This window comes from Camelina sativa, chromosome 9 (genome assembly GCF_000633955.1).
Source record: "Camelina sativa cultivar DH55 chromosome 9, Cs, whole genome shotgun sequence".
In the NCBI taxonomy this organism is placed as follows: Eukaryota; Viridiplantae; Streptophyta; class Magnoliopsida; order Brassicales; family Brassicaceae; genus Camelina; species Camelina sativa.
Window position 1 is genome coordinate 24,868,908 of NC_025693.1, and position 12,578 is coordinate 24,881,485.

Below are 12,578 nucleotides of genomic sequence, written 5' to 3' on the forward strand. Positions count from 1 at the left end.
GGGGTCAATTGACATCCTAGCTTCACATAGGTCCGCATAATTAACTAACTAATTTTAATTTAGTAAAAGAATTAGAAAACTATTTCTCATTTTTACTTTTATGTTATAGTTTTTCTGTTTAGGTTTGACAACCATAAATAGTAAATAAACAATACAATATATTATTTTGACACGTATTCGACATAAAAATATAGAAATGATAGTCAAAAGAAGTAGTGAGTTATTTCAAGATAAAAATATGACATCATATATTAAATGTCTATAATTATTATCTATATATATATATATATATCACTTTTTACATGTATGAATTCAGTGGCCAAATCGTTGTTTTTGCCTTGATACTTTGGCTCTCTACATCTAAAAAATTAGGTCAAAATTTAAAATTGAGAGAACCAAACAGAAGAATATTTTGAAGCCTTTCGACAAAATAAGGACTCTCTCTACCTACACTATTGTTTTGTTTCATCTGGCTGTGCCAAACCAAATGGCAAAGCCAGGTTTAAAACAGTCTTCGACCTTTTTCATAATTTATATCACTCTCTCGGTTAGGGTTGAATCAGACCGGACGGTTATCTTTATTCGCTCATACTCCAAACGCTGCCGTTTTATATGGAGAGTGCCGCAAAGCAACGACGCCGTTTCACCTGGAACTAATTTATTTCTTCCCGAGTTTTTTCTTATATATCATCGATTCATCATCAACAAGAAGATCACCCCCACAAAGGCAAAATCCAATATACTAATCTCTCTCTATTGCGAAGTTTCTGCTAACAACCTATTTCTCTCTTTGCCATGGAGATCGATACCGTAACCAACGGAAACTCTGACACCGTCATGACGGAAACAACCCCTACGATCACTCCTTCACCTGTCGTGCCGTCGTCGAGGTTGAGTCAATTGACGGAATCCCTCAAGCTTGAGCACCAGCTCCTCCGTGTGCCTTTCGAGCATTACAAAAAGACGATCCGTACCAATCACCGCTCTTTCGAGAAAGAGGTCTCTACCGTTGTTTCCGGCGTCGGAGATTTGGCTGATTCCGATTGGTCTAAAGACGTCACCGTTTCGCGTCTCTCTAGCCTTGTTTCTCGATTACAAGGCCTCAAACGAAAGGTTAAATTTTTCCTCGTCTCTCTCTGTGATCGCTGGATTGAATTAGGTATCTGTTTTGGTTTGGTTTGGTTGATAAATGGGGTAAACAAAATTTCTAATTTTGATCTTGTTTGAGGTTGAAGATCAAAGTAAAGTAGTTGTCTTTGGCAGTTATATCTCTGACGTTTAGTTACTACAATAGAATTACCACTAGACATTGGATCTAGATGATTGTTTTGAATTTTATCAGATCAAGGGGATGCAATGTAGTGGAGTTGTTTCATGGGAATTTCCCATCTGACCATTTGCAAATTTTGCATCGTCTTCCAAAATTTTATTCTTTGGGATGGTTTCTAACTGGGTGGTTATATAGGATAGCTTACATACTTTTTTCGTTTTGTATTTCAGTTGGAAGAAGGGAGCAATGTGGAGAATTTGCAAGCGCAGAGGTGTCGTGCTCGCATTGATCATTTGGATTCAGTAGATGTGGAAAATATCACTGAATGGAACAATACAAAATTGAAACGGATTCTTGTGGACTACATGCTGCGGATGTCATATTTCGAGACTGCTACAAAGCTTTCTGAGAGCAGCAACATTTTGGTTTCTCTCTCTCCCTCTTGACACTGATTATATAACATTATTTGGAGATATTTTTACCACTTGAAATTACTTAAAGCATGATCATTGATGTGTCTCTTGTAATGGTTAACATATTATCTGATGTTTCGTTTTTGTAAGCAGTGAAGCGGATTTGTTGTTTTGTACTGCATCTTTATGAAATGCCAATAATAAACATCTCATCTTTTCAGGACCTTGTCGATATTGACATATTTCGAGAAGCTAAGAAGGTGATTGACGCCCTTAAAAATAGGGAGGTAGCTTCTGCATTGTCATGGTGTGCTGATAATAAAACGCGGTTGAAAAAGTCAAAGGTATGGTGGTGTGCGTACTCTCATGGTTAAGATTTACTTTCGTTTGTTTATGAATTTCACTCGGTTCTGTCTTTAAGTATCCAATTTTTACGAGAACCATATCCTGAATAATTATATCTTATTCTTTTAATAACAGAGCAAATTTGAGTTCCAACTAAGGCTGCAAGAATTCATCGAGTTGGTACGAGTTGATAGAGCTGACAGCTACAAACAAGCAATCCATTATGCTCGAAAGCATCTAGCACCATGGGGAGCAACCCATATGAAGGAATTGCAGCATGTTCTGGCTACTTTGGCTTTTAAAAGTACTACGGAATGCTCAAAATATAAGGTGAATCCTTCTTATGATTATATAAATGTTTTACCCGTGTTTCAAAAGCCAATCTGTGGCTCTTCAAGGATGAAAACTGACGCTTCAACTTGTATCTTTCCCGAATGATTGATTTTGTTTAAGAAACCAAAAACGTGGATATTGATTTCACTGTCTCTTTATATAATAGGTTGCTTCTGTAACTTTTCCGTCTCTTTCTGTTGCTGAATAATATGTGTTTCTTCCAACTCTTGTTGAATCTTAATTGATCATTGCATGTATTGCTTAGGCTAATCACTAACATATATGTTTTCGTCTTTTTCTCAGGTTTTGTTTGAACTACGACAGTGGGATGTTTTGGTTAATCAGTTTAAACAAGAATTTTGCAAGTTATATGGCATGACAATGGAACCCTTATTGAACATCTACTTGCAAGCAGGATTGTCTGCGCTGAAAACTCCGTAATCATCAAACTTTATCAATTTTGTATTTGATGTTTTTAATTGTCTATTTTCTGCATCTGAAAATAAAGGGGCAGAAAGTCATTTTTCGAAATGACACCCTTGTGTGATTCTTACTGGGGTTTGTGTTTATACCTTGACATTACTCAGATATGGTTTTGAAGAAGGTTGTACAAAAGAGGACCCGCTCTCACAAGAGAACTTCCGGAAGCTAGCTTTGCCTTTACCATTCTCCAAGCAGCACCATTCAAAGCTTGTTTGCTATATTTCTAAGGAGCTAATGGACACAGAGAACCCACCACAGGTGCTGCCCAACGGCTATGTCTACAGCACCAAGGTTTGATTCTGTTATTTTACAACTTCCTCTTTCCTGTTCTTTTTCTCTTTTTAGAATCTTTTGTTTTGAGCTAGATCAGTGACATCAGTCTATACGAAACAGTTTTAAAACTTTTAAAGTTGGGTATTTTTTTTATTTATTTGATGAATAATGAACTTGCAGGCTCTCAAGGAAATGGCAGAAAAAAATGGAGGTAAAATAACATGTCCAAGGACAGGGTTTGCCTGCGACTACACGGAGTTAGTTAAGGCATATATATCATGAACCCAGATGCTCATAATCCTCACTTTGGTCGCCTTTTCAGTGGATGACTGTGAGGTCAGTATTAAGACCAAAGAAACTGAAATTTCCAACTTTCTCCGTTGCTAGTCTTTGTGAATATGCACTTGCAGATAAAACTTCGCATCACTTTTGTAGAAACAGCTCTTTCCTTTGTATATCAAGCTATTTCTTCATTTCAGTCTTATGACAATTTTCTAGTCAACATGGTTTTAATGGAAGCAAGTTTGGCTGCATTGGTCTGATATTTATCCATCTTTTTCTTCTGCTAATTGTACTTCTTATCTACTACAGTTGTTTCTGTATGAATAAACTACTAGTAGAATAAACCAGTTATTGTTGGTTCAGAGAAGCAAAAAAATGTTCAACGTAAAAGATGGAAATATGAGTTGAAAGTAAAATTTATTGTCAAACGACCATTTCACAAACCACCGTCAACCGATTCTACTACCAGTATCTCACTTGAGCATTTGTGGTGTCTAACCATCCTGATTCAACATGTTCATCATTTCTCTTCCGTTTGTTGGCTTTCGACCTTTGGTTATGGAACGTGGTATAATTTACAAATCCGGATTAAGGAATGGAGTAACACTAATCTTTTTATTCACTCCAATATCTCAATTCATTTGTATATTACTATTGTAGAGACTGTGCTCTGAAAACAAGGTTGTGCAGTAATGACTGAGCCATTCAGCTGCAGATCTCAGAACACGAAGCTCACCAGATAGGAGGTCTCTTGCCATCTGCCTTCTAACAACAAGTCTTTGTGATACAACGTAGCATTTATATTCTTCCATTTCCTGCAAAGGCACCCAATAAACCTTTTTCAAAATCTCCATTGTCGGTCACTGAGTGGCAATTAGTTTAGCAAAGTGTTTTATAGTACCTTGATGCAAGCACTATGATCCTCAATTAATCTGTTGATATGAGACAAGAGGATCTTATGTGCCTCCAACTCTCTGCTCCTGTCCTTTAAAGGAAGCCGAGCTAGTCGGCCATCATTTTGTGCAGCTTCTTTTGACAAATCATTCAGCTCTGATAATCATTATACTGTTAATACGTTCAGCATTAGCCTCGAAGAATGATAAAAGAGATTGACTAACTAACTTTATTGAGCACCTTGAGGAATGGTACAACAGAGAACACGAGCAAATGCACGGAGAGACTGTGGAATTCCTTTCCCTTTCCCTATAGCAGATTTCACTTCCCTGAGAGATCACCAAAACTACGATTAGATACACATGTAAAAAGCTCTGCTACTCAATACCAATTATAAAGAATTAAAGTTCATTGTTTCGAATCTTTGATCACATCACTCTTTCTTACTACACCCTTCTCCCATGTTTCCATTCTATGTGTAAGCAGTTAGAAATTCTATTGGCTTGGTGACATTCTAAAACTCAATTTTCACACGTACTTGATTGTGAAAGTATCACAAGAAGAGTGAAAGATGTTGATATCTTTGACAGTTCGAGTGTGATGTGTCCGGAGAAGTCCCAGCTTCATGATGCGAAGAGGATCATCATTCGGCACAACCATTTGGATTTGAACCTATAAGTCACCACAGTAGTATCAGGTTGAATCTTGATACTAATCTTAAGATAATGACATAGTGTGAAGTTTCAACATCACATTCAGTCAATCAAATGACAATAAAGTTCAAGGCTGGTGTGTGGTATCCAATCCAACATCTACAGATCAATGTTGTTACGACTACGGTGATGATAAAGAACACAAACCTCGTCATAAATGTTGTAAGAAAGGGTAAATCCAAAATCTAATATGAGTGTAGCATTTGAGAATTCACCGTACTTAATGAACACCTACACATAGATGTTTGGTCAGCTTTAAAGTCCATGAGGTAACCAGTCACTGGCATTGACCTCAACCAAAAAAACATTCTTATAGAAGTTAGCGACTATTAAAATAAATAAAAATAGAATTCACCTTATGAGAAGTGAATCTAATCGTGCTATAATGTTTACCTCATCACCAGGACTGTAGTTACGATCTGCAGTGACCTGCAAAAATGAAAACTTGAAATCAATGTACTGGCTTGTTTTCAGTTTGTGTTGCAAGTCTTTAGAGTCAAGAGAAAGTAGCATGGCATCAATAACCATGCATCTTTACTATGTCGATGTACCACATAACTAATGTCGATTCACTCTATCATAGAATACCAAGTAGATGTGTGCAAAACTCTAGACGAAGAGAATGCATAATATTAACTAACAGGAATGGAAATAAACCTCTGATAGTTGCTTCTCTTCATCGCTAATAACGATTGATGCAGAAAGCCCATCATGGTTCATGAAGTCTGCAAACGGAATCTGTTCTATTGTCAGAACATCTATCGTACCAGAAATCACCATAAGTAAACTAGAAGATGCAGAACTATATTGAAAGCAATACCAGAGATATGCCTTTTGAGGTTTCCCATGCACGAGATCCCACTGGCCAGATCGAGTAAGACCAACACAATAATTTAAAACCTCCCTTGTGAGGGAGTATACATGGTTGAGAAAACACCAGAAACAGATATATAACGAAATGGATTACATGTGTAGTAACTTTCTCACCTAAAGCATATGCGTACATAAAATTTTCCAAATCTCGGCGTTCCATCACCATGGGACTATGTTGTTTATATGCCTAAGAATCACCAAAAAGGTAATTTTAGAACTCTTATACACTAAGATGAAAAAAAAACCCGACACATGAAAATACATCTACCAAACATACACATATGTATACTACGTACTTGGTTAGCTTGACATAGGACATAATCATAGTACCCTTGCTATTATGCTAAGATTCGTGATGATATGGAGTTAAAAACTTGAAGAAGTTAATTCAAAAATCAATGCCAATGAGTCTAATATTTGTTTTCACCGTCAATAAGTTGTTAGCAGTATATAATATAGCACCTTGATAGACCCAACGTGGTTCAATCTAATGGTCTGATACCACCACGAGACCATACAGAAAAAAGAAAAAAGTTTCATAACTATATAGTCAATATGGGTGTGCCTTTCTCATGGGTCCATACATTATTCTAAACGGTTAAGTAGTCCCCTTGTAGGCCTTCTAAGCAATCAGGAACCCCAACCAACCAATGTTTTCATTACCAAATAAAGATAATTTACTAGTCGTGGGACAAAAAAGTAGCGACTGTGTCAAATAGGGATGTAAGAAAGCAGACCCTCTCTTTATTCTAAGAAAATGTTCAAAAGACTGAGATATACAGGGAAATATCAGAATTTTCATTAGAAACCAACATATCAGGATCACTAAAAAAACAATATTTACCTGTGCTACAAATGAGAATTCCTTTTCAATCTGAGCTTTTTGTTTTACTGTTTCCTTGTGAACTGCACTACAACGAATCATGCTCAACTCATCTTCACCCCAAAATATCTAAGAGAATAAGGAAACCATCTTCATGTTTCTGCATTGTTCAAAATAGCATGGCTACGAAATTGACAGTAAGGCTCATATTGGAAAAGAAAAGAGCAGGTGGAAAAATTAAAAAGCTTTGGGCCTTTTGCGTACCAGGTTATTTGGATTGCATCTTAAACTATAACTATTACTATTTAAACATTTTTCTATCTCTTTTGCCAAAAGAAACGCACATCGACATTCAAAAAGTGACCAAAACAAAATGCTTGAACATGTGACCGCTATAAGGACTAGAGTGAAATCTCACCGTGCTGTGCATCTCTGCAGGCTGAGGAAGTCGGCTGATATAAGGGACCCATCGAGACTTCTGAATCAGAGACTCAAGTCAAAACCAAAACACTCACATGAAAGGGGACACTTTTTTAAAAGTTAAATGCCCAAAATGTTGATGCTAGCTTACTTGACCCGTTTTCTTCTCGCTTATTAGAACAGCAGCAAGCTTTCCAATATTCCCAACTTCGTCGGTCAATGAAACTCTAATATCCAGGGGCAGCTCATCTGGAGTTATTTGCTGAAAATTTCAGTTAGGCAACACTAAATAGCCTGTATAGAATCTTCAATGCTTCTTAAGACATATAATAACGGAAAAGCTCGTTTCAGTAGACAGTAATATACCGCTTTAAAAGGGACTTTCAACATGCAGTCCCCCGCATGGATAACTTTTGAGGCAAACAGTGACCTGCTCAAAAGTTGATATAGTAAACATGTTAGTATAATTGACATTAAAGACAAAGCATCACACCAGGAGACAGCCTCTGGTAGGAAATGAAATTGGTTATTCTAACAATCACTCGATAAACAAACTTCTCGCAAATGGTTGGAATATAATCAGACGACAAAATGACATGGTTCAAATTTTTCCAATGTTTCAACTGTTAATGACAAGACAGATCCATGTTAAAGAAAACATATAGACAAGTCATATTACAGATTAAGCTGCTGCAGAAGGTATCAACAAAGAACCTGATCATTACATTGATTGGACTGCGAAAAACATACCAGACTGCAAGGGAACTATACATAGGTTTATTGAACGGAGCAAATGCGTCTAAAAGTCCATGATAACTTCCGGTAAACAGAAAACGATTTACAAAAATGGACTTGAAAGAAACTCTCTTATCAAAAAATCACCAACCAACCCACCTGCCATAGGTGGATTTACCAATCGTAAGCGTGTTAGTGATCTTCGATCCAGCAATTTGTTCTAACCAGGGTAAGAAGTCCTTGTCCAAAGAGGCCTAAATTATGAAATGGATAAGATGGTAAATCCTCTTTTGTCAGAGAGAGAGAGAGAGCAAAAAAGCACTATACAACATCTACTTACATCAATCAGCTTACAAAAATCAAGAACTCAACAGTCTGTTTGGTCTACCAAAGATAGAAGAAACTAAAAGATCAGAAAGGTTTCATCTTTGGTATCAATTGCTACCATTAGAGGAGGAACATAACTCAGAACAATTCTAGGAACACCGTTAAAACTACACTCAGGTATCATAAAAGCTTTACGGGGAAACGTATTTAACACTCGAGATAATCAAGCTGTGTACCTTTAGTCCTTACATTTCACAAAAGTCTCAATTTTTCAGAAATCAAACCTGAGTTTGGGGCTCCATAGGTAGTTTCCCGGTGAGACGCAAACACTTTGCTAAAGAGCTAAAGCTGCGCTGAGGCTGAACCCAGAACAGCTTCACCGTCGAAATGCACAGTAGCATCTCCGGCCGAATTTGGCTGGCGCGTGAGAAACCACCGCTCGTATTTTATGACTCCGTGTCTCCGACTGCAGCCTGAGCGGTCAGTCAGAACCATTGGATATTGTGAAACTGAGAGAAACCGAATAATCTTCGATCCGGTTTGTTTCGGTTTAATTTCTTATTTGGTTTGTCGAACTAAATCGGTTTATTTTTAATTGATTTTGTAGACACCTTACTTTTCAATTGAAATAGCTTTGAGAATTACTTGCCTCAATAGCTATAGTGTCTCCTCAATCCTCATTATGAAATTTCACGAATATAATTGCAGTGTTAGTTTAAATGTCGATTAAAAGGTTAGAACTTAGAGAGTAAAATATATATAGTTTACTGACATGTGAATGCAGTTTGTGGCCTTATTTTGTATGGAGGCAAAAGTCACTCAACATCATCTTCCACAATACATCTACTGGAAATATTGCACTAATCTTCTACTTATATCGATTCATAGGTGCTTTCTGTAATCCCAAATCCTAAAGAGACTGATATTTTTTATTGATGTCAAAAGTAATACAATTCACATACACAATCAATGAACGAATTCAGTAATGGAAAAAAATAGTCAAATACAATATACGTTTTTGGTTTTTTAAGTATCATAAGCTGTTGCACACTCTCACCTTCTCTTGTTCTTGCTCCCAAGCAACAAACACAAGTAAAACAAAACCCTAAAAAGGAATCCGAAACCTACCGTGATAAGCAAGCAATTCCATTTACTAAGCTGCGTCACTCCTTGCTGCTTCAGAATATCAGCACCAGTCGTTAAACACGTTGAGCTCGATATCCTCATCCCGATCGATCTGCTCACAGAATCCAAAAGCCTCAGCTTCATCCCATACGCCAATTCTCCCAAAGGCGTGTTATCAAAAATCTGAACACCTCTCACAAAACACTCTGTAGGATCCGAGAACTCATTTTGAAGAACCGCTTCGTACGGATACTTAACAAGAGAAAGATAATTAAACCAGATCCAATACTGAGGGATTCGATCTCTGTTGATGAAGAAGCCACTGAACAGCAAGAAGTAAGCCAAAATGGCAACAACGATCGTGTAGCCTAACATCACATGCGGAACGACGCCGGATAAGAAAGTCACGAAGGAGCTTCCGGACCAGAACGAGGCCAAGATGATTAAGCAGTAGAACAAAAAGCCCATTAAGCCTCCTTCAAGCCCAACAGCCCAAAACGTCGTCGCCGCGAAAGCTACGGAGAGGAAGATGAGCGAAGGGAAGGTAACAATGGCGTGAGAGAGGACGTAGGAGGATCTCCGGTAAGCGTTGTAAGCTGTTTCTCTCATGAAGATGTAACGTTCCTGGAGAAACACGGGAAGAGCATCGGCGCAAGTGTAGAACATTGTCGACATCGCGAACGCGAAGAACCCTAGCCGCTCTTGTACTCCTTTTGGTGAATTGTCTAGTCGCCAGAACACGGTGGCTAAGATGAATCCGGTGACAGTTACGGTGGCTAATCTCATTCCGATTAACTCCGGCTGTCTTCTGGAATTGAGGATTGAGCGTTGGGTGAGAGTTTTGATCTCGATCCAGAACGGATTCGCGAATGAAGGGACGGCTAGGGTTCCGCCACCGTGGTTTACTGCAGAGGTGCCAGCGCCGCTGCCTGAGACTAGTTTCCCTCTGCTTATGCTGGCGGAGATCGCTTCTTTTAGGGTTAAATTTGGGTTTGGAGAAGCCGGCGAAGTTAGGGTTTGAGAATTGCTCTGTTTCTTCATCTCTTGCCATTTCTTGTTGAATTCAACTAATGCTCTTGTTCCTCCAGCTGATCCTTCGAGTTCTCTGATGAGATCGAGCGTGAACTCTGTTTGATTCTCGTTTTCCGGTATCGGATTACCAAATCCGGCGAAAAAACTCGGCAAACTTGCCGGAGAACCACTGAAGACGGTGTGACCACGTGACAAGAAGATGAGACGATCAAGCAAACTGAGAACTCTGTGACTTGGCTGATGAATCGACATGATCACGATACTACCACTCTCTGCGATCCTCTTCAAGACTTTGACCACCATGAACGCACTTGTGGAATCTAAACCTGAAGTAGGCTCGTCGAGAAAGAGAACAATCGGATCGTGGATGATATCGATTCCGATCGAAACTCGCCGTCTCTCTCCACCTGAGATTCCACGGTGTCCTTCGTCTCCGATGATTGTTTTAGCAGCGTTTCTTATACCTAGCTGGTCGATTAGGGCTTGTACTCGGAGCTTCTTCTTGGATTTAGGTAAGCTTCTTGGTAATCGAAACTCAGCTGCGAACATTAGTGTTTCTTCTACAGTAAGCATCGGGAAGAGAAGATCGTCTTGCATTACGTAAGCTGAGATGACTTTGAGCATCCGAGATTGAAGAGCTTCTCCGTTAAGCGTTACCGTGCCTTTCAAGCTACCTTTAGCGATCCGATTCGCTAAAGCGTCGATCAGAGTTGATTTACCTGAACCGCTTGCTCCAAGAACGGCAAGAATCTCTCCGTCACGAGTCTCGCCGGAGATATTGTCTAGAAGAGTCTTGGTCTTGGAGAAAGATGACCTCCTCCATGGAACCAAGTCGTGAAACTCAAGCTTCCGGCGAACAGAGACGTTGTAAGTGAGGTTGTTGAAAGAAAGAACGAAGGGAACAGGACGCATGTGATGATGATCATCTTCTCCGTCGAGTGATGATGAACCGTCTCGGTCAAAGAACTCATGAACGGGAGTCTCGTCGCCGACTTGCACTTTTCGAACGTCGCTAACGTTCTTGAGAAGTTGACCTAAAGTCAAAGATGAGCTAATGATCTCCATGGAATGAAAGGGCGACGCATGATCGTCTTCTGCTACAAGGCGAGACATTTAAGAGTAAAAGAGAGCGTAAAGTGAGAAAAATGCTTATATACACTTGGAAATTAAAACACTCTTTGCATGATCAAAGTTGTATGTTTTATTCTAAGTTTTGATGTGGAATGAAATGTGAATTTAGTCTTTATATATGTTTATGAGGTAACGTGTTGTAAGTGTGTGAACACGAAGGCTCGATGTACTATTGAATGAGCATGAGAAATCTGTTAGGTTAGTGTTGTTGACAATAATATTTTTGCGTTTGGATGGAAATGCGTTTTGGATTTCTCGTAATTTTTAGTTAGGGGAAGGTAATTAATGAGATATACGACCTAGAATTCCAGGTGATAATTACTAAATACGTTGAAGTGTGTATGTGAAATGGGTGTACACGTGGCGATTAGGTGTTATTTTGAATGGAGAATTAGGTGAAGAGTGTTGATCTAACCGGGAGGTATAGGAATTGAGAATAGAGAACTTTCTTGCGTTTCCAATAGTGTTTGGTCAATTAGTGGTTCTATTAGTTTTTTTTTAATCGATTCTTTGGAGATGTTTGTAGTGAAATAGTGATTATTTGTATCGCAAGCAAATGCATGTACTTTATTAGATAATATATTCACATTTTCTCAACTAATTCTGTAAAATATAAAAATAAAGTTGTACTGTTTGACAAAGTAGTATTCGATTTGAGAATTCGGTTGTGAGCTAGGCTATTAAAAATCCTCTAATTCTTTGTTTTGGGTTGGGAAATACTATACAAAATTTCAAACTTCATTTTTCTGTTTTTCTTGATTAGTTAGTTGGTGGTAACGGTGGAACCTTCTTTACCAAACTCAACACTATATTTTTGTTTAGTCATTGTCCCCTCTATACTAGGTGAAGGGTACTGTTGATATATAGAGAAAAAACTACGGATTATTTTTCCCCCCGTCAATTACAAAAAATTCTATGCACAAGTACAAAGAGTTTTCTCAAGATACGGTCGGCTCAGCCCTGAAGATTGACGAGTCGAGTCCTCTTCCGAAAACCATGCATTGTTCTATCCAATCAACTCAGCTTTGATCCCAGTCAGAGCACGAACATGTGCTTTATAGCGAGTCTATTCCAGACACAATTGGGACAACAATGTATGTATTATA

The 12,578-nt window shown here is 38.4% G+C and overlaps 3 protein-coding genes across 4 annotated transcripts; 1 reads left to right on the top strand and 2 right to left on the bottom strand.

The window, feature by feature from the left end:
- On the top strand, positions 697-3,661 carry LOC104712124 (macrophage erythroblast attacher-like). The gene is made up of 7 exons (XM_010428951.2): positions 697-1,113; positions 1,501-1,695; positions 1,905-2,027; positions 2,164-2,358; positions 2,665-2,798; positions 2,949-3,135; positions 3,298-3,661. The coding sequence occupies exons 1-7, from the start codon at positions 796-798 to the stop codon at positions 3,397-3,399; spliced, it is 1,254 nt and encodes a 417-aa protein (XP_010427253.1). The 5' UTR covers positions 697-795; the 3' UTR covers positions 3,400-3,661.
- Positions 3,800-8,675, bottom strand: LOC104712125 (fructose-bisphosphate aldolase-lysine N-methyltransferase, chloroplastic-like). 2 transcript variants are annotated; one of them, XM_010428952.2, is made up of 15 exons: positions 8,469-8,675; positions 8,017-8,111; positions 7,489-7,552; positions 7,274-7,384; positions 7,121-7,180; positions 6,724-6,831; positions 5,994-6,066; positions 5,827-5,867; positions 5,664-5,744; positions 5,400-5,435; positions 5,154-5,237; positions 4,832-4,965; positions 4,534-4,622; positions 4,301-4,449; positions 3,800-4,214 (listed from the first exon to the last, which is right to left on the bottom strand). In XM_010428952.2, the coding sequence occupies exons 1-15, from the start codon at positions 8,583-8,585 to the stop codon at positions 4,032-4,034; spliced, it is 1,425 nt and encodes a 474-aa protein (XP_010427254.1). In that variant the 5' UTR covers positions 8,586-8,675; the 3' UTR covers positions 3,800-4,031. The 2 variants fall into 2 exon arrangements, with proteins under 2 accessions (XP_010427254.1, XP_010427256.1); XM_010428954.2 differs by lacking the exon at positions 5,154-5,237.
- On the bottom strand, positions 9,138-11,538 carry LOC104712126 (ABC transporter G family member 16-like). The gene has a single exon (XM_010428955.1). The coding sequence runs from the start codon at positions 11,452-11,454 to the stop codon at positions 9,238-9,240; it is 2,217 nt and encodes a 738-aa protein (XP_010427257.1). The 5' UTR covers positions 11,455-11,538; the 3' UTR covers positions 9,138-9,237.